We start from the raw sequence: 20,998 nt of genomic DNA, 5'->3' as shown, positions 1-20,998 counted from the left end.
GGGGTCAACCTGGTGATATCACAGAATTGCAACTGAGGACAGAGATCAGTTCCCTTGGAGAAAACAGATCATTTGGAAGGTGGGCTGAGGTCTCTCCCTTCCCTAAACCCTGCCATCCTCAGGCTCCACCCTCAAATATCCAGGAGTTTCCCAACCTGATTCTGTGAACTTAGGCAGACCATGAGGGGCAGGAAGGGTTGTGTCACTGTTTGGCTCTTGTGGCCCTTTCTTGCATGTCCACGGAAATGCCGATCGATCACCACTTTAGAGTCAGGAAGCAATAATCCCCCGGGCCAGATTGGTAGGGTTGCCAGGTCCCTCTTCGCCACTGGTGGGAGGTTTTTGGGGTGGAGCCTAAAGAGGGTGGGGTTTGGGGAGGGGAGGGACTTCAATGCCATAGAGTCCAATTGCCAAAGCGGCCATTTTTTCCAGGGGAACTGATCTCTATCGGCTGGAGATCAGTTGTAATAACAGGAGATCTCCAGAACAAGACTGGAGTGATATGGTCCCTGTAACCCACTCTAGTCAACACTCTGAACCAATGGCTGTTTCCAGACAGTCTTCAAGGGCAGCCCCACATACAGCACATTGCAGTAATCTAATCTAGATGTTACCAGGGCATGCCCCACAGTGGCAAGGTCTTTTCCTCCCAGATTGATAAGTATTTAGCGTGAGCAAGTTTTCCACACAGAATTTGGATTCTGGTTTCTGAACATTCGGCACTCTGGGAAAAGATGCTGACAAGATGCAAACTTTGCCATAAATGTTACATTTTTAATAGGAATGGAAAGCTAAAATAATATCTCCCTCATATATACTGCATATTTTCGACTCTTCCTAAATTAAGGCAAGAGCCAAAGGGCAGCGTTTGAGGGAGTTTGTTTCCAATTGTGCCATCAGTTATTTATGAACATATGAATTTTTTACAATATGTATGAGCCACTCCAACAGTGCCGGGTTAATGTGTAACTGACCTAACCGAAACTCAACGGACTGGATCCCAGGCCACAGAATTGGCAACTCCCTGGGCAGGGATGCCGGTTCTGTCGGAAAGACCTCTGCTACCCGTTCCTGATCACCTGGCGGGATCATCCTTACCTGAGTCACATGGTAGCCGCATATTACCACATGACTCAGGTAATAGGCGAAAGGGACTGTGGTGTGGATACAGCTGACCGCTTAGCCACACATTGAACTACACAGGTGTACAGCTAGGGTTGCCAGGTCCCTCTTCACCACCAGTGGGCGGTTGTTGGGGCAGAGCCTGAGGAGGGTGTGGTTTGGGGAGGGGAGGGACTTCAATGCCATAGAGCCCACTTGCCAAAGCGGCCATTTTCTCCAGGGGATCTGATCTCTATTGGCTGTAATAGCAGGCGATCTCCAGCTAGTACCTGGAGGTTGGCAACCCTACAGGGAGAGGATACCATTCTAAATCTGCTCCAGTTGCTCATGGGGAAATCCAGTTAAAGAAGAAAAAGACTAGAAAGCAATGGGTTCTTGGATCTTCCATCCCAAAAAAGTTTGGTTCATCAATATAGACTCAAAGATGGAATTTAGCAAGAGCCTTCCATTCTCACTGCGAGGCAGCAAAAGGCATTTTGAAACTCTGCTTCATTACCCCTCAGAGACAAAAATCACTGTACCATCCAAGTGCATTCTAAGTCCATAAACCCTGGAATAAAAACCCTGTCCTCCAAGTGCAGCCATGGCTTGGTTTCCCTCACATATCCCATAAAACAAGATTTGGGGTGGGAGCGGTAGCAACTTTACATATTTGTAAACACACAAATTGGGCCAGACATAATTTGTAATACTATTTCTCCACCGGGAGCCAAAGGAGGCAAATGATGATAATCGATCAAGCACGGGGGAAGCCTCCCATTTGAATGGGAGGGAGCTGAGGACAGTGTTTCTCCCCACCTCTGGCATGTGTACTGAGAGTCAGAAAGAGTGTTGCAGTGGTTAAGAGCAGCGGTCTCTAATCCGAAGAACCGGGTTCGATTCCCCACTCCTCCACATAACGCCTGCTGGGTGACCTTGGGCCGGTCACAGTTCTCTCTGAACTCTTCAGCCCACGCGGAGGCAGGCAATGGCAAACCACCTCCGAATGTTTTTTGCCTTGACAACTCTACAGGGTTGCCATGTCAGCTGTGACTTGATGGCATTTTCCACACCTGGCATGTTTAGAGTTACCAACCTCCAGGTAGTAGCTGGAGATCTCCCGCTATTACAACTGAACTCCAGCCGATAAAGATCCGTTCACCTGGAGCAAATGACTGCTTCGGCAATTGGACTCCATGGCATTGAAGTCCTTCCCCTCTCCTCCCCAAACCCAGCCCAGCTCAGGCTCCACCCCCCTCAGGCTCTGCCCCCCAAATCTCCAGGTGTGTCCCAACTTGGAGCAGGCAACCCTAGGCATGTGCCACATTGTCTACTCCATGGGCCTTCAATCCACACTCTGTCCACACACAATTTTTCATGATCAAGAAATACATGTGAAAATTAGCTCATCGTGGTGTAAATATTTTCAGCCCCTCCAAGATGGTGAGTTGATTCTTCCTCAATTGCTGGCATCTCCATATGAGAAAAGGGAAGTAAAATCATAAGCAATGTAACCACAGACAACGGCGATCCGATTGGGAGGAGATACAAAATCACTACGAGAGAAGGATTTCCATGAAAGAAGCACCATGTACACAAGTGATGAAAAGAAGTCTCACCTTGAGCTCTTGTGTGACCAACGTCTGTGCCAATCCACACCTGGAGCACGTTCTTTCGCATATGGAAATGCTTTCCATGTAGGAGTTTTTTAACATTCCCATTGCTTTCTAGTTTTTTTCTTCTTTAACTGGATTTCCTCATGAGTAACTGGAGCAGATTTAAAATGGTATCCTCTCCCTGTTAGGGTTGCCAACCTTCAGGCACTAGCTGGAGATCTCCCGCTATTACAACTGATCTCCAGTCGATAGGGATTCAGTTCCTCTGGAGCAAATAGTCACTTTGGAAATTGGACTCTATGGCACTGAAGTCCCTCCCCTCCCCAAACCCCGCCCTCCTCAGGCTCTGCCCCAAAAACCTCCCACCAGTGGCAAAGAGGGACCTGGCAACCCTCCCTCCCTGGTGGCCACATAAGGCTAGGGTTGCCAACTTCATTTTGGGAAATTCCTGGAAATTTGGGAGAGGAGCCTAGGGTGGATGGGATTTGGGGAGGGGAGGGATCTCATTGGGGGATAATCCCATGCCGTCGACCTTCCCTAAGCTGCCATTTTCTCCAAGGGAACTAATCTCTGTAGTCTGGAGATGAGGTGTAATTCTAGGAGATCTCCCCACCCACCTGGAGGTTGGAAGCCGATCATGAGGCTCACACAAAGTAGAGGAATTGCATCTCTACAAACCAATACAGTTTTCTACATGGAAATGCCCCCCTCTTGGTTAAGGTTACCAGGTCCCTCTTCTCAACCGGCTGGAGATTTTGGGGGTGGAGCCTGAAGAGGGTGGGGTTTGGGGAGGGGAGGGGCTTCAATGCCGTAGAGTTCAATTGCCAAAGCAGCCATTTTTCTCCAGGTGATCTGATCTCTATCGGCTGGAGATCAGTTGAATTAGCAGGAGATCTGTTACTACCTGGCAGTTGGCAACCCTACTCTTGGTGCTTGTTCTAACTTTTAGGGAGGATGAGGAAATGACATGGAAATTCTCCTGTGTTACCTGCTGGGTTGAGAGAAACGTTCAGTTTTTCTTTCCCCAGCAAACATGGCTACTCTTTCATGAAGGGGGGGGCAGTAGTTGTTTTAAAATCATGTGTATTTTCTGCGAATTCCCTTTGATTTCTTCTCTTCTCTTGGTGTGTTTTTTTCTCCTTTCCTAAGACACAGGGGGTATTTCAAAATGTGAGGGGAGGGGGCTTGTCCCGCTTCGCTCTGTTTCTCCAGAGCCATTTTTGGAATAATATCCTCACCGGAGAAGTTTTGGTTTTTGAAGTTTTTGCTCGTGCTGTTTTTCCCGTCTTTCTAAAAAGCCTTTTTTCATTCTTATTCTCGCAGGAGTCCTTGGAGTGGTGACTAAAATAAATTCTGTCTTGCTGAAGGTTATGTCATACGTACTTTTTATTCCGGGGGTTGATCAGGCTCTTCAAAGCTGCGGATGGCCTCAGATCTGCTTATTGCAGAGGATGCTTCCCGTCACCTCCTGCTCCTGCCTGGCAGCTGAGTCGCGGGGGCGGCCTGGCTACTTAGCCGGCGAACTCTTCAACGCCGACAGCAAGTCTTTGAGGGGAAAGTTATTTCTCCAGGAAGACATTGCTCCTGACGGTCAGCGTGAGCCGGGGCCTGCACGTCTTCCAGGCAGGGTGCAAGGCACGTCGCCATAACTCCGCTTGTCTATTAAAACGACCGGAAGAGAGAGAATTTTTAAAGAAGGCGAAATTGGCCTGCCAGAAAGCAGGGCTTCTGGCAATCCTCACCCTCCCTGCCTGCTGTGACCCCGGTGGCGGGTCTACTATGAAACTAATGAAACTTAAGCTTCAGGGCCCCTAATCCCAGAAAGGGTTGCCAACCTCCGGTAGTGGGAACTCAAAGTACACCTTGTGCTGATGATCAAAAAGTATTGTGAAGAATCAGCACTGTTGGTCAAATGTCCAATATGCTAATATGCCAATATAATAACCATTTAAAGTTCAAAATAATTTTTATATAGGTAAGTATTTTTTAATGCTATTGCTTTTGCTACGTTGATACAATAATGTGGATACAGGATACAGAGATATCAGTTGAAAGTCCAATTCATCAACAAGATACACAATTGTATCACAATTGTATCAATTTTCACATATACACGTGTTCAATCAAATGCACCATTGATGCCACTGGATTCCATAAGAAGATGGGCTTCCAGTATTTATACCCATTTCACCTATTCAGGCTTCATCAATCCAAGAAATCCTTGGGTGGCTGCAGAGCAGGGTGCTTTATCCAAACACGAGTAGTGTTCCTCACTTTTTCAAATGGATGTCATAGTAAGTCATCTAGGGTTGCCAACCTCCAGGTAGTAGCTAGAGAACTGCTATTAAAACTGATCTCCAGCCGATAGAGATCAGTTCCCCTGGAGCAAATGGCCGCTTTGGCAATTGGACTCTATGGCATTGAAGTCTCTCCCCTCACTAAACCCTTCCCTCCTCAGATCTGCCCCAAAAACCTCCTGCCGGTGGCAAAGAGGGGCCTGGCAATCCTAATCCCGGAGGGGCCCTGAAGCAACTTTTTTTTTTTATGAGTGAATTTTTCAACAAAACCGTTGAGAGTTTTTTAAAGTGCTTGTTATTAAAATAAGGTTATTTTAGTGATAGGATCATAAGCCAATGGGTTGAAGTAATATTGACCTTAGAATATGCTCTAATACCCATTTCACGTGGCCTCAAAATGTCCCTGTAATTGGTCACATTTCAACTTTTTCTTGGGGGGCTTGCAGCGCCCGAACGCCCAGCTGCATGGGGGGGCTTGCTGAGCTCACCAGAATCTATTCATAGCCTGCATTTGGGCAGCTGGATCTTCGAATCCTTCGTTGGTGCGCGGCTTAATAGTTCTACAGCTCAGCCCTTAGGCCAGAGCCAACTGGAACCATAAAAGGACATCTGACTTCTCAGTTCAGGCTGCACTCGTCTCGCTTGTGCGTTTTAACACCAACAATCAGATTTTCACCTCTTTCTCCCAACGAGCCCCCCCTCTGATGACCTTCTACCTCGCTATTAGAGAACGAACCAATACAACTGCCAAAAACAACCCCACTGAAGGAGATAACAGGTGCTACCCAGACCTCGTCACTGGTGAGAAGGGACTCACTGTACGGCCCATTTTCAAGGACTCCACCCCACCACCCTGTTTTCCACCATTTGGACCCTGAGGTCCTCGTAAGGGCAGTAAGCCCCTTTGGACCTTGTTGGACGATACCCTATTGTTGCTGGTTGGGAAGGGGCCCCCATCACAGTTCAAGCTTCAGGGTCCCAAAAATACACGCCACTGTGTAACCCTTGGAGTTGGGGGCTCTCTGCCACACATCCTCAGGTAGCTCCCTTAATGCAAAAGACATGCAAGAGCTCACTTAATTGCCCACGAGCTTCTTAATTCTCAGTGCAAAATGAGAATTTCGGCATCACTGGGGCATAGGGTTGCCAGATCCGGAATGGGAATAGGGTTGCCAGGTCCCACTTCACCACCAGTGAGAGGTTTTCAGAGCAGAGCCTGATGAGAGCGGGGTTTGGGGAGGATAGGAACTTCACTGCCATAGAGTCCTATTGCCCAAGCGACCATTTTCTCCAGGGGAACTGATCTCTATCGGCTGGAGATCAATTGTAATAGCAGGAGATCTCCAGCTAGTACCTGGAGGTTGGCAATGGCAACCCTAGGTAGGAAATACCTGGATATTTTGGGTGTGAAGCCTGAGAGGGTGGGGTTTGGGGAGAGGAGGGACCTCAGGAGGATATAATGCTATAGAGCCCACCCTTCAAAGCAGCCATTTTCTCCAGGTGCTGCTGCTGCAGTCGTTTTGTTTATGGGTTTCCTAGAGGCACTTGGCTGGCCACTGTGTGAACAGACTGCTGGACTTGATGGACTTTGGTCTGATCCAGCAGGGCTAGGGTTGCCAACCTCCAGGTACTTTGAAAGTAATACAGCACACTTGCTCAACTCTTATTCCAAGCAAAAAATAAATAAATCTTTTCAGACCACAATCTTTGTCTGTTATTTGTCAATGAGTTCAAAGCACAACAGTGTTCACATTACACTTCCAATCATATATACTTATAGATGAAACAAAGCAAAACAAAACACAAAGAAAAACCTTTTTGGTTATTATGTTAATTTCAATGAAACCACAACACAGCACTTCCAATATCATATACAAGTAAATCAAATCAACAAAATATAACCCAAATGTTCCAGTCTGTCCTTAAGGTCATCGAATCAGCATTGCTGACAGATGGCCATCTAGCCTCTTCTTAAAAACCTCCGGTGAAGAGAGCTTACCACCTCCCGAGGAAGCCTGTCCCACTGAGGAACTGCTCTGTTAGAAAGTTCTTCCTAATGTCTAGACGGAAACTCTTTGAATTTAATTTCAACCCGCTGGTTCTGGTCCGACCTTCTGGGGCAACAGAAGACAACTCGGCACCCTCCTCTCTATGACAGCCCTTCAAGTAATTGAAGATGGTTATCGTATCACCTCTCAGTCTTCTCCTCATCAGGCTAAATTATCTATGCTTGTGTTGCTACTGCTTGCTTTTTCATAGTTTAGGGAAAGTTATTAAAATAACTGGTTTCCTCTCATAAGAACTGTTCCTCTTTTCACCAGCATGGAAAACAGCCAGTGGTGCCTCCTGGAATATAATTTGTCCCAGAATTAAGAGAAGGTTCTGATTCAGATTCTCTTGTTCACGCCCATTTCCTATTAATGTAGCAAAAGCCCCAAACACTTTGGCTGATCTGCTGAATCGGATGCAGCTGCGGAGCTGGGGGGGGGCAGCAGCGGCAGCTTTGTTCTATGGAGGCAAATGATCATTTGATTATCTTATCTGCAGCTGAATGGCGCCGATTTTCAATCAGTGAATTATCCCAATGGGGGATCAAAGCACAGCCTTTAGGAAGAAGAAACGGCATTTCAGCAGCTTTTTAAAAAGCTGCTAAAAAAAACTGCTGGAAAAAGACAGGAAGAATCAAAAATGCATCTGGGTGGGGGAGGGGGTTTCCAGATTAATTTGATCAGATGCAACCTTGCTCAAGAAAGCATACATTTTAAAATTATGTTCAATTTTATGAATTTAAGGCGGCAGTTTATGGGTCAACGTAATCAAGTATATAATGTTAGTAAGGTCCTTGCACCCCTCCCCCGATCACACGTCACTCCATTTTTAGCCCTTCTGGTGTAAAAAAATTTTCTCTGCCACCATCTCCTCAGAGTAAGGTTGCCAACCTCCAGATGGGGCCTGGAGATCTCCTGCTATTACAACTGATCTCCAGCTGCTAGAGATCAATTCCCCTGGAGAAAATGGCCACTTTGGCACTTGGACTCTCTCACATTAAAGACCCTCCTAGGGTTGCCAGGTCCCTCTTCGTCACCGGCGGGAGGTTTTTGGGATGGAGCCTGAGGAGGGTGGGGTTTGGGGAAGGGAAGGACTTCAATGCCATAGAATCCAATTGCCAAAGTGGCCATTTTCTCCAGGTGAATTGATCTCTATCAGCTGGAGATCAGTTGTAGTAGCAGGAGATCTCCAGCTAGTACCTGGAGGTTAATATGAATAAGACAGTAGTAGGCAGAAATAAACGAATAAGATAACAGACAATGGATAGCAATCAACGAAACAGCCAAGGCTGAAACTATTTTTCAATGAAAATAAATATACAAACGAGGCTAAGCAACCGAGGTTACGAAGGAAAGGAAAAGAACCAGCTAAAAAGCTGTTAAAGGGTGCAACAAAATTCATATAAGTCATAGAGTCATTTCTTAGTCAATTTCAATGTATCTTCAGGCAACGGAGATGCAGATGGTAACGCGGCTCTGGATGTAGTCCAGCGTTTTCGCTACAATAGTAGCTTCATCAGCCTGATATAAAAATGCATACATACAATAATGCAAGTCAACCTCTATAATAAACTACAAAAATTCTAATATGAACATGCATAAATATATAAATATATAACTTACCAAAAGGCTTAATACAGTAGAGTGAGTGATTTGCACAAGTACCTGGAGGTTGGCAACCCTAGTCCCAATTCAGACTGTGGCCGGGGAGGACAGAGGCCTGGGATTTCATTCTTTTCCTTAGCTGAGATGTCTCTCTGTGCAGGAGTGGTTATTTGTCCCATTGGAGCAAATATACATGTTGCCTCTATATAGGGTTGCCAGATCCCTCTTCGCCACCAGCGGGAGGGTTTTGGGACGGAGCCTGAGGAAGACGGGGTTTGGGGAGGGGAAGGACTTCAATGCCATAGAGTTCAGTTGCCAAAGCAGCCATTTTTCTCCAGGTGATCTGATTTCTATCACCTGGAGATAAGTTGAATTAGCAGGAGATCTCCTACTACTACCTGGCAGTTGGCAACCCTACCTCTATACAGTAGTAGAAAAGAGCAAGAGTCCAGTAGCACCTTAAAGACTAACAAAAATATTTTTCGGGCAGGGTATGAGCTTTCGTGAGCCACAGCTCACTTCTTCAGGTACAGCTGTATCTGAAGAAGTGAGCTGTGGCTCACGAAAGCTCATACCCTGCCAGAAAATATTTTTGTTAGTCTTTAAGGTGCTACTGGACTCTTGCCCTTTTCTACTACAAAAGATCAAGTCCAAGATGAGTTTTTACCAAGTTTCACTATCTGATGCTAGAACTGTTAATGTGGCACTCTATATGTCACCCTTATGTGCGTGAGTAGAAACATTTTAACTGGCCATAATCTCCATGTCAGACGAAGCCACCTCTTTGTAGATAGTTCTGCCATATGTCCTTTTCTGAGATGCTGGCGACCACCTGCAATTTTCTAGCACAGCACATGGAAGGAGACGGCACCACACCGAGCGAATCTCATTCATTCCGCATGATTAGTCCTCGATATCCCCGTACAGATGTGAACACATATGGCTCCCTTCGTCACCACACTCCTCATACAAATAAGAAAGAAACTTTTCTGTTAACTTTTGAGACTCAGATTGACAGAACGGGATCCTAATTATCCATGCTTGTTACCTTCCCTCCTCTTTTCAGCTGTTTTTTTTAAATTAGCACATGCCGTTCTGCCAAATTCTGTAAACTAGGAGAGAGGGGAAAATAGCATTACAATGCTTATTCATTGCAAAATTGGCACTCGGAAAAAAATTGCAGAGGAAATTAGGCAAAGGCTGCCTGGTGCTGTTTGCAATAGGCAGAACCAACTCTGATGTAACTCCAGAAGCCTCATGTAGGAATGAAGCCCTCGTTCCTACTTCCTTTTATTTTCTCTTTTTAAACAGGTGGATCCAGCCAGAGTTGGATTTGGGAACAACTTCCAAGGAAAAAGTAGCAATGATCTTCATGTAGATCAGGGGTCTCCAACCTTTTTGAGCTGGTGGTAGGGTTGCCAGGTGCCTCTTTGCTACCAGTGGTAGGTTTTTGGGGTGGAGCCTGGGGAGGGTGGGGTTTGGGGAGGGGAGGGACTTCAATGCCATAGAATCCAGTGGCCAAAACGGCCATTTTCTCCAGGGAAACTGATCTCTATCGGCTGGAGATCAGTTGTAATAGCAGGAGATCTCCAGCTACTACCTGGAGATTGGCAGCAATAGCCGGTGGGCACCTGTGAAGTCCTGACAGAGCCTCTGCCACTCATGCGGAGGAGTAGGGAATCAAACCCGGTTCTCCAGATTAGAGTCCACCGCTTCGAACCACCGCTCTTAACCACTCCACCACGCTGTTTTTACTATGGTAATAGAAAACACCATCAAGTCACAGCTGACTTATGGCGACCCTGTAGGGTTTTCAAGGAAAGAGACATTCAGAGGTGGTTTGCCATTGCCTTCCTCTGTGTCATGACCCTGGTATTCCTTGGAGGTGTCCCATCCAAATACCAGCTGGGGCCGACCCTGCTCAGTTTCCAAGTTCTGATGAGATTGGGCTAGCCTGGGGTACTCTGTTGACAGGACATTTTAAAAAGAATCAGCATTTTGTGCCTGTTTTTGCAGAGTGAGTGGCCAAATAGTATGCTTGCCAACCTCCAGGTACTAGCTGGAGGCCTCCGCTTTGGAAGGTGGATTCTATGGCATTAAACCCCACTGAAGTCCCTCCCCTTCCCAAACCCTGCCCTCCTCAGGCTCCGCCCCAAAAATCTCCAGGTATTTCCCAATCTGGAGCTGGTAACCCTACCAAATAGGCATTTTTGGCTATCGATCAGCCAGGAAAAGAGAGAGGCAAGATTAAGAATAAGACATGAAAAAATAATAAAACATCTGTTTTGACTTGTTCCCTATATTATAGGGCCTGTAAAATCCTGTGGGTGTTTCCATATCCTTTCTTTTTCCTCCAGGTGCTCTTTGTACTCGACAACTGCTTCAGTGGCTCCTGTGCATCAGAGTAAATCACAATACACCCTGAGATGTTTTAATAATTTTATATACACTTGTTTGATATGCTAAAGCATTTGGTAACGCTTTTACAGCATCTGATTTTACATAACTAAAATTTCACTTTCCTCCCTATAACCTCTCTACATCTTAAGAAAGACTTACAAAGTGACGTGTGGTCTAAGAAAACTTGCACAAAATATACAAACCACACAAGCTTGCCTATCATTCATTGTTCCAGTTAACACTGGTTTTAAAACCTTCATTAATCCTGTTTATAAATCATTGCCTGGACATTTATGAAGGCGACTGGCCTGATTTGAAAACAAAACCATCAGGTTTTACATTGTGGTTACTAAGTTGTGCAGTTCTGCAACAAAATTCAAGAGCGATGAACGATATGACGCTGTTTACAAATCCAGCAGTTCCTCTGAAACAAACTGTTTCAGCCTTTCATAATACTGTCTGTAAAGCTCCACGTTGTTGTGCTCTGCTCCTTCTACCCACAGTGGCTCCACAGGTTTTTGGCAGCGTTCAAATAACGGCAGGCCGTGTGAGAAGTCGATCACTTCATCATCAGTCCCGTGAATTATTAACACCGGAGACGTTATTGTAGAGATTTTGTCAATGTTTGGGAATGCATCAAACCAGTAGGTCTTCTTGATCTTAGGGAATGCCAGGCGCACCCCTGAGGTTAGAGGCGCATGGAGAATGACAGCCGCGCTTTCATGACGAGCCGCAAGATCCACGGACGGCACCGTCCCTAGGCTTTGGCCATAGATGATCACATTTTCAGGGCGGATTCCATATCTCGTTTTAAGAGCTACCCAAGCAGCTTCGATGTCGGCATACAGGTTCTTCTCCGTCGGCTTTCCGGAACTTGCTCCGTATCCAGAATAATCGTATGAAAATATGTTGCACTTAATCCGGGAAGCCAGTCCTACATAAAAGCTGCTCATCTGACCTAAGTCAGCAGCATTCCCATGAGAGAAAAGCAAGGTATACTTGGCCTCGGGGGAGCAACGCACGAACATGCAGGCCATGCGGTTCCCTTTGCTGGTTTTCGTCAGGAAACATTCCAGGGCCTCTTTTTCCCTGGGAGAGTGCTGCCAGCCTGCGCCATCAGAGAGATCCAGAGTCCAGCGACTCCCGCTTCCGTCACACCTCAGGGTGTAGGTGGGCTCTGGGGGCAAAAATGCCAGCTTGGAAATGATTTTGCCCGGCCACGGGGGGCAGCAGAACAGGCAGCAGAGATTCCTCAAGGAAAGCCTGTCCATTGCCACAGCACTTCTCTTGCGCTCCTGCAAGAGTGCGCAGCTGTGGCTAAGTGCCTGGTCGGGCGGCTGCGCACTTGTTCGTCGGCTCACAGGCAAACTGAGTGTGCAGCTCGAAGGTCCGTTGGAAAGCTTGGAAGCCCTTGGTTGGCGCTGGGCAACCGCCTTGGCTGGCACCCCTGGCAACGGCGGAATGGTCAGCTTGCAGCTGAGAGAGGCGCCATCTCCTTCCAGTAGCATCGGCACAGCCGAGGGACATGTAGTTAGCTGACACCCATTGGCAAGGGTAGGGTTCCCAGCTGCCCGCTAGTGGTGGGCAAGCACCCTCTGATTCATGCTACTTCCTGCCAACACTTAGCTGGTTGGCGGGTGGTAGCAGGCTGGCAAAAAGGGGGGGGCATCTGTCTCCCCTGTATGTTGACATGAACACATGAAGCTGCCTTCTACTGAATCAGACCTCCCCTTGGTCCGTCAAAGTCAGCATGGCCTACTCAGACCGGCAGCGGCTCTCCAGGATCTCAGGCAGAAAAGGGTCTTCCACATCACCTACTTGCCTGGTCCCTTGAACTGGAGGTGCCGGGGATTGATCACCTGGGACCTTCTGCATGCCAAGCAGATGCTTTCCCATTGAGCCATGGCACAGCCCAGTTTTGTCACCTCTGTGAGAAGGAGGGCCAGGTGATGACAAAGGGGACAAAACAAATGAGGATGGACCCCACAGGAAATCCTCCTTCCCTCAGTCCCCCTTCAGCTCCACTCAGACAAGCGATATCATCTGTCTCATGGCCGAGGGGGGTGATTTCTCAACATGGTCACTCCTCTTTTAACATGACAAAGAAACGAAACAAGGCCCAAACCCCAACTGCCGCAGCAGCTCCGGACACCTGCTGCCAAACCAATTATGCCCTGTCTGCAGAGATAAATCTTGATTTCACGTATGCGTGCATTATGTTGCTCAGGTTTCTGGCGCGCTTAGCGTTGTTTAGTAGTCCCCGAGCGACCACAATTAAAGAATGCAATCCCATCCAAGTGCCCATCAGCATGCGAGCCGATAAACACTTTTAATAAGTACGGCTAATAAAACCCAGTTTATTAGCCACCTTTTTGTGATATTTTCTGCAGCCACTTCTACCCTTCATTGACAAAAATAAATCCTCCGCTATTCGGGAGCCAGCGTCATTCACTCTCTTGTAATGTGGCAAGTAATTAAATCCTTATAGCAACAGCAGGGGTTTCATTGCCTCGCAGAAGCACGTCTCCATGTGCATTTGACTGATCCAGAGAGATAATGTCCCATAATAGCGCCACAACAAAACTTTACTTCAAGATCTGTCAGCTGGACAACGCAGAGCCCCTTCCACTCCTGGACTGCCTTTCCCTCACCCTTCCTTCATCTTTTTTTTAATTCAAAATTTTATTTTCATATCTATAAAATACAAACGAAACATACACTACATAACACCAAAACATGCACAACACAATTCAATGCAATATACCAAAACATTCTTTGCAAGGGTGAGCTTAAAACATATGATTTCATTATAAATTCTATCTTATAATATAAAAGTCTAGTATAATGCTATTGCTAACTGCCTTTTATGATAACACACAAATTAGGGTTGCCAACCTCCAGGTACTAGCTATCTCCTGCTATTACAACTGATCTCCAGCTGATAGAGATCACATGGAGAAAATGGTCGCTTTGGCAATTGGACTCTATGACATTGAAGTCTCTCCCCTCCCCCAAACCCCGCCCTCCTCAGGCTCCGCCCAAAAAAAAACCTCCCACTGGTGGTCTCCTGAGGAGACCCTTTCTTCCCAAGGAGGTCTCTACACAACAATGTATAATCTCTCGGCCTAGCCTACCTCACAGGGTGCAGCTACAGCAAATACGGTTACTTGTTAGCCAGAGGAAGAGTGAAATGTTCCTCAGTAACGCCAACGGATGCCTTGCTTGGGCACGGGGAGGGCAGAGGAATCCCCCCCCCCGCCACAACCACACAGCAGCCAAGGTGCATTTTACACATTGTCTGGAAAGGCCTTTTGCAAAGTAATACCCAATTACTTAGAGCAAAACGAAAATCCCTTCTAAGAGAGCATTCTGCTCTTTATTTCTTCACGTTGCTTGGCTTTTTGCCCAGAAAAGAAAAAATCCAATGTGTCAAGAAAACTGACTTCACCGAAACCGAGACAATCTGTGCAAAGAGGAGAGACTTTTGGTGGTTTTTTTTGGCAGGTTTCTGAAACTGACATAAACATCTCCTCCATGGGGGCAAAAATGCTCCCATGACAGCCGTTGGGAACTGCACTGCCTCAGTCACTATGAAACAACGGCTGTCTCCTTCTCACTTGCCTTTTCCAGCCGGCGGTGAGGAATGAGCATCCCCTTGTCTCTCTGGAGGGGAATCTGATCTGCAAAGAAGGCCTCGGCATCGATCTTCTGCATTAGCCAGCCTGCCTCAGCCAACAGGATCCCAACAAACCCACGGTGCACCGGAGTGCGGCCACTGCCACCACTCACCCCTTGGCCTGGTCCAAGAGTAATGAAACGCTTTCTGCAATAAGCAAAGGCCCCTTCGTCAATCTTTGCCAGTGCAAAATCTTGTCAGCTGGGCCTGTAAATCAGTCTCGGTTAGCATCACCAGCTCTTGAAATAGAAGGGATCTGGACATGGCCCTGACCTTAAGATCATGAGAACATAGGAAAGGCCCTGCTGGATCAGACCCAGGCCCATCAAGTCCAGCAGTCTGCTCACACAGTGGCCAACCAGGAGCCTCCAGGAAGCCCACAAGCAAGACGACTGCAGCAGCACCATCCTGCCTGTGCTCCACAGCACCTAATATAATAGGCCTGCTCCTCTGATCCTGGAGAGAATAGGTATGCATCATGACTAGTATCCATTTTTTACTAGTAGCCATGAATAGCCCTCTCCTCCACTAACATGTCCACTCCCCTCTTAAAGCCTTCCAAGTTGGCAGCCATCCCCACATCCTGGGGCAGTTCCACAATTTAACTGTGCATTGGGTGAAGAAATACTTCCTTTTGTCTGCTTTGAATCTCTCACCCTCCAGCTTCAGCAGATGACCCCGCGTACTGGTATTATGAGAGAGGGAGGTATAACGCCATAGAGTCCACCCTCTGAAGCAGCCTTTTTCTCCAGGGGAACTGATTTCTGTAATCTGGGGATTGGTTGTAATTCTGGGAGCTCTCCAGACCTCACCTGGAGGCTGGCAACCCTAGTGTCGCTGCCTATTGTCACCTGCTACCTTGGATTTCCCTTGGGCATCCAGGAAAAAATGTCATCCTATCCCAGCGGGGCCTTGTTGTTCCGTATGGGGCGGGGGGCCCTGAGCGATTTGTTGTACAGATGGGAGAGCTTCCCTCCGAAACACTGCAGCCGATAGGACAGGCGAGTGATTACTGGTAATGAAAAAGGAGTGTTAGCTCAATAAAACTCACCGGCATCAATTAGTTTGGGGTGACAGTTGATGAGCCGTAATTTGGTTGGAGTTAAAGGTGAGCATAAACCTTTTCTTTTTTATTTACTGCATGACCTTCCTCAGCTCACGGCAGCTGACTGGACAAATGAACCACCAAACAGGAATGCCATTACCATCGTAAATAATGAGTGAGTGGGAGGCGGCGAGAGAGACGGAGCATCTCCCTCCCTCCCTGACGTGACTCCGTTTGTTGCCTGGGCATCGGTTGTCATGTTCTGTTGGAGGTCGGGTTGCCAACCTCCAGGTGCTAACTGGAGATCTCCTGCTAGTATAACTGATCTCCAGCCGACAGAGATCAGTTCACCTGGCCGCTTTGGCAACTGGACTCTATGGCATTGAAGTCTCTCCCCTCCCCGAACCCCAGCCTTTTCAAGCTCCTTCCCAAAAACCTCCCGCCGATGGTTAAGAGGGACCTGGCAACCCTAATTACAACTGACCTCCAGCTGATAGAGATCAGTTCCCCTGGAGAAAATGGCCGCTTTGGCAATTGGACTCTATGGCATCGAAGTCCATCCCCTCTTCAAACCCCACCTCCTCAGGCTCCGCCCCCAAACCTCCCACCTGTGGTGAAGAGAGACCTGGCAACCCTACCAGGCAGCGACTCCATAATTCTGATCATCACTGTTTTCCTCATGGTTAGGGTTGCTGGGTCCCTCTTCACCACCGGTGGGAGGCTTTGGGACGGAGCCTGAGGAGGGCAGGGTTTGGGGAGGGTCTTCAATGACATAGAGTCCAGTTGCCAAAGCGGCCATTTTCTCCTGGTGAACTGATCTCTACTGGCTGGAGATCAGTTGTAATAGCAGGAGATCTCCAGCTAGTACATGGAAGCTGGCAACCCTCCTCATGGTAAGAAAAAGTAACCATGGATAAGGCATTCCTGAGCCACAAAATGATCCAGTGATCATTAATTGCATGGAAGAGAGTAACGTCAACTGGCTCTGTGAATATCCCTTTGACTTATTTGGTATGTTATATTCCAACTTGCTAACTTCCCTCACAGACCTCAAATTAATATTTTTGTCAGTCTCTTATCTACAATGTGTTTTTAAGAAACCAAAATAGAAAATCCGATCTGGGTCTAATCTATTAATTTCTCACCACAGGATCTGCCTCGTAATCCTTCTAAGGATTCTTCTTATCCCGCCCCCTCCGGGCAGTTTTAGCAGCTTAATTGTGTTATTAGAGGAATTTCGGCCTGTAATTGGGGTGGTTTAGGGGAGTCTGACTGATGTTCAACTTGAGGATTTTGTGCCCGTGAAGAATCCATCCGTACCGGAAACGATGCACACAACCCGTGGCGACAACATTTTCTGCTGGAAAGAAGCTTAAGTGGTTTCTCTATGCGGGCCTTGGTCGTTCAAGCTGCTGACCTCTCTGCTGATATGCCTGAAAGCTCACACTTTCCCACTCGGTCTGCAACACAGCAGAGAAGGGCTACAGCCACCTGGATCTCATCCTGCTGCCTGCGTAGATCCGATCTCACCGTGGAAATCATCTCATTTTGAAGAAGAAGAAGAAGAAGAAGAAGAAGAAGAAGAAGAAGAAGAAGAAGAAGAAGAAGAAGAAAAAGAAGAAGAGTTGGTTTTTATATGCCAACTTTCTCTGCCACTTAAGGGAGAATCAAACCGCCTTACAACCACCTTCCCTTCTCCTCCCTACAACAGACACCCTGTGAGGTAGGACAGGCTGAGAGAGTGCAACTCGCCCAGATATCTGCAGATATTTCCCAACCCAGAGATGTATTTCAAAAATACTTTCAAAAGTAAGCATTCAGGGGATTTAAATTCTGTACCAGGACACTTGAATTCATATCAAAATTAAGCAATTGTCCTTATAAATTTATATTTTATCCTTCTTCATCTGAAAGGGTGCTGTGCAGATTACAAAAATCCAGAATTCTGGGACTCTAAGGCAGAAACCCTCCAGTCTCCTGAGACTTAACCAAGTACTGGTCCCTTACATACAAACATGTATTTATTGGGGATATGTGTTAGATAACATAGCAAAGTTGCAGTCTTAATAGCTTGGTATTGCGTGCCGTAAATAACCTCCAGAGAAGTATATTTCAAAAAGGTAAAATTTACATTTATTGAGGTAGATTCAATTCACATCCACGTTGCAGTGGAAAAGAGGGAGAGAAGCCTAATCTAAAGAATACGATTCCCTATCAAAAGTGACCAGCTAGTTCACCATCATGTGTGTGCAGGTAAGACGGCATAGCTTCTACAGGAGAGACATGTAGATGCATCCTGCTCCTTGCAGGTCCGTGAGAAAAAGAGAGAGAACGCAAAGGGCACAGGAAGAAAAGGAAGAGTAGAGAAAAGCTTCCAGGTTAGACAAAGGGAGGCAACCCGTTCATTAAGAAGACAACATATACACATCTAGAGTTCTGTAGTGCCCCCAATGTCCTGGCATGATGAGTCACCTTAATCTAGGGTTTCCAGGTAACCCTGACAACTAGTGGGGGTGGGAAGGACTTACCAGTAGTGGAGGAGACCAGCATCTCATGTCATTGCCACCAACATGGCGATGTCACTTCTGGCACACACCGGAAATGACATCATCATGTCGCTGGTGACGCAGGGATACTCTGGGATTTGGGCAAAAAGGTTATGGTAGAAGCCATTTTTACCATAGACTTTTTGCCCAAATACCAGAGCATCCCCTCATTGCTGGTGACATGATGACATCGCTTCTGGTGCAGACCAGAGGAGACATTGGCATGGGGTAGGAAAGCCAGTGTGGTGTAGCGGTTAAGAGCGGTGGTTTGGAGTGGTGGACTCTAATCTGGAGAACCGGGTTTGATTCCCCACTCCTCCACATGAGCGGCCAAGGCTACTCTGGTGAAGCGGGTTGGTTTCCCCACTCCTACATATGAAGCCAGCTAGGTGACGTTGGTCTAGTCACAGATCTGAGCTCTCTCAGCCCCACCTACCTCACAGGGTGTCTGTTGTGGGGAGGGGGAGGGAAGGCGATTGTAAACCGGTTTGATTCTTCCTTAAGTGGTAGAGAAAGTGGGCATATAAAAACCAACTCTTCTTCTTCTTCTCGCTACCAATAAGGCCTCCGCTGGACAGCTGATCAGTGTTGGGGGGGGCGCTGGACCTGGGGCAGGGAATCTCTACCCTACCGTACTCCAGCAATATTTACAGTTGTAAGGGCTAAAAATTTGCTTTAAAAAATGAAATCTGAGGTGTTTAGAAGCAGAAGTCTCTATCCTGACTATGTTTTTCTGCTTTTGCGCAGAATCACAGCAAGTACACCACCCTGACAATAACTCGGTCCTTGGGACCACGACTATCCATCGCCACCAACGACATGGGAAGAGGACAACCTCAGCCAGCGCCTCCACCAGGCCAACCGGCCCGGTTCCCTCGGCACCGTAGGGCAACGCAGGAGCACGAGGGAGAGAAAGAAGGCCGGAACGAGCTAATGCGGAATGGCAGCTTTATGCAGAACGGTAAGCAGGGGATTCGGTCGTGTGGGCATAGCCGGCAAGTCTATAATAGGATTTGAATGACTTCATAAATTTACTAGATTCGCCTTTTTTCAAGAAGAGAGGTCACAGCGCCTTATTAAGATGTATGGCTTTCCCGCCTTGTTTGCAATGGAGAGCAGCGTTATTAAGATGTATAGGTTTTGAAAGCAAATGCTGTGGAAAAGGCGAGAACCTCTCAGGTGTGCCTCTTGCTGAGGGACATCCTCCGATTCAATGACAGCTTCTTAAACTGCCACCATCACTCAGGATTAAGCCCAGTCCCACATGGCCCACACCTGTGCTCCAAGCAGGCTGGTGCTTTTCCATTTCCGCTCGCAACAGGCATTTCCCAAGCCATGAGCAGAAAATGTACCTCCGAGCGAGCAGAGCGCTGTGAACCGTCCAAGGCTGTCAAGGAAAGTGGAAGAACGTCTGCTGCTCAAAAACCAGGTTTGGGTGGAAAACGTACTTTCTGTGACCTAAAATTAATTTATGGGATTTGCTGCCCCAAGATGGTCACTAGCTTAATTGCCTGGCGCTGAAGGGAAACTTTCCCTTGGTGTAGTGGTTAAGAGCGGCGGTTTGGAGCGGTGGAGTCTGATCTGGAGAACCGGGTTTGATTCCCCACCTCTTCCACGTGAAGCCAGCTGGGTGACCTTGGGCTAGTCACAGTTCTCTTAGAGCTCTCTCAGCCCCACCTACCTCACAGGGTGTCTGTTGTGTGGATGGGAAGGGAAGGTGATTGTAAGCCGGTTTGAGTCTGCCTTAAGTGGTAGAGAAAGTCGGCATTTAAAAACCAACTCTTCTTCTTCCTCTTCCTTAAGATAAAAAGGACTCGGCCGTGTATACAGATCAAGGGGGAGGGAGTGCGCCTCAGTGGTAGAGCCTCTGCTCAGCATGCAGAAGGTCCCAGGTTCTGTCCCCGGCATCTCCAGATAAACGGATTAGATAGTAATGATGTGAAAGACCTCTACCTGAGACCCTGAAGAGCTGCTTCCAGTCTGAGTGGACAATACTGACCTTGACAGACCGAGGGCCTGATTCAGTATAAGGCAGCCTCATGTTACTTAATGCAGGCTAAGTCCCCAAGCTAGCCTGATCTCATCAGATCTCAGAAGCTAAGCAGGGTCAGCCCTGGTTAGTATTTGGATGGGAGACCACCAAGGAAGTCCAGGGTTGCTGTGCAGAGGAAGGCAATGGCAAACCACCTCTGTTAATCTCTTGCCTTGAAAACCCCATAAGGGGTCGCCATAAATCGGCTGACGGCACTTTACACACACAAGTCTCCTGGCTGCTGTTAGCTATTATTCTAAAAATGGAACCTGAGAAGGAAGATTACCTCTGCATATCAGTTGCTGAGAGGTATAAATGGGAGGCTAGCTGGCAATCTGACAGCAAGGCTGATTCTGTGAAGTTAGGCAGATCATGAGAGGGAGGGCAGGAAGGGTTGTGTCAGTGTTTGGTTCTCGAGACCCTTTCTTACATGCCCTGGGTAATGCCGATCACCACTTTGCGGTCAGGAAACAATTTTCCTCCAGGCCAGATTGGCCAGGGATCCTGGAGGATTTTTTTTTTTTACCATCTTCTGGGCATGGAGCAGGGGGTTGGACTAGATGACCCTGGTGGTCCCTTCCAACTCTATGATTCTATGAAACAGGGAGGGTTGCTGCCTTCACAACCTGTTT

General features: G+C 47.4%; 1 protein-coding gene across 1 annotated transcript; it reads right to left on the bottom strand.

The window, feature by feature from the left end:
- Nucleotides 1–11,471: 11,471 nt before the first annotated feature.
- LOC130487944 (alpha/beta hydrolase domain-containing protein 17B-like) lies at nucleotides 11,472–12,341 on the bottom strand. The gene has a single exon (XM_056861507.1). The coding sequence runs from the start codon at nucleotides 12,336–12,338 to the stop codon at nucleotides 11,472–11,474; it is 867 nt and encodes a 288-aa protein (XP_056717485.1). The 5' UTR covers nucleotides 12,339–12,341.
- Between the last annotated feature and the right edge of the window lie 8,657 nt (nucleotides 12,342–20,998).

Source organism: Euleptes europaea, chromosome 15 (genome assembly GCF_029931775.1).
Source record: "Euleptes europaea isolate rEulEur1 chromosome 15, rEulEur1.hap1, whole genome shotgun sequence".
In the NCBI taxonomy this organism is placed as follows: Eukaryota; Metazoa; Chordata; class Lepidosauria; order Squamata; family Sphaerodactylidae; genus Euleptes; species Euleptes europaea.
The sequence above is the reverse complement of the archived record's forward strand: the minus strand, read 5'-3'. Positions and strand labels throughout refer to the sequence as shown.

Bases quoted from the DNA above. Each gene is read 5' to 3' on its own strand.
- LOC130487944 (XM_056861507.1), bottom strand. From the start codon at position 12,338: ATGGACAGGCTTTCCTTGAGGAATCTCTGCTGCCTGTTCTGCTGCCCC.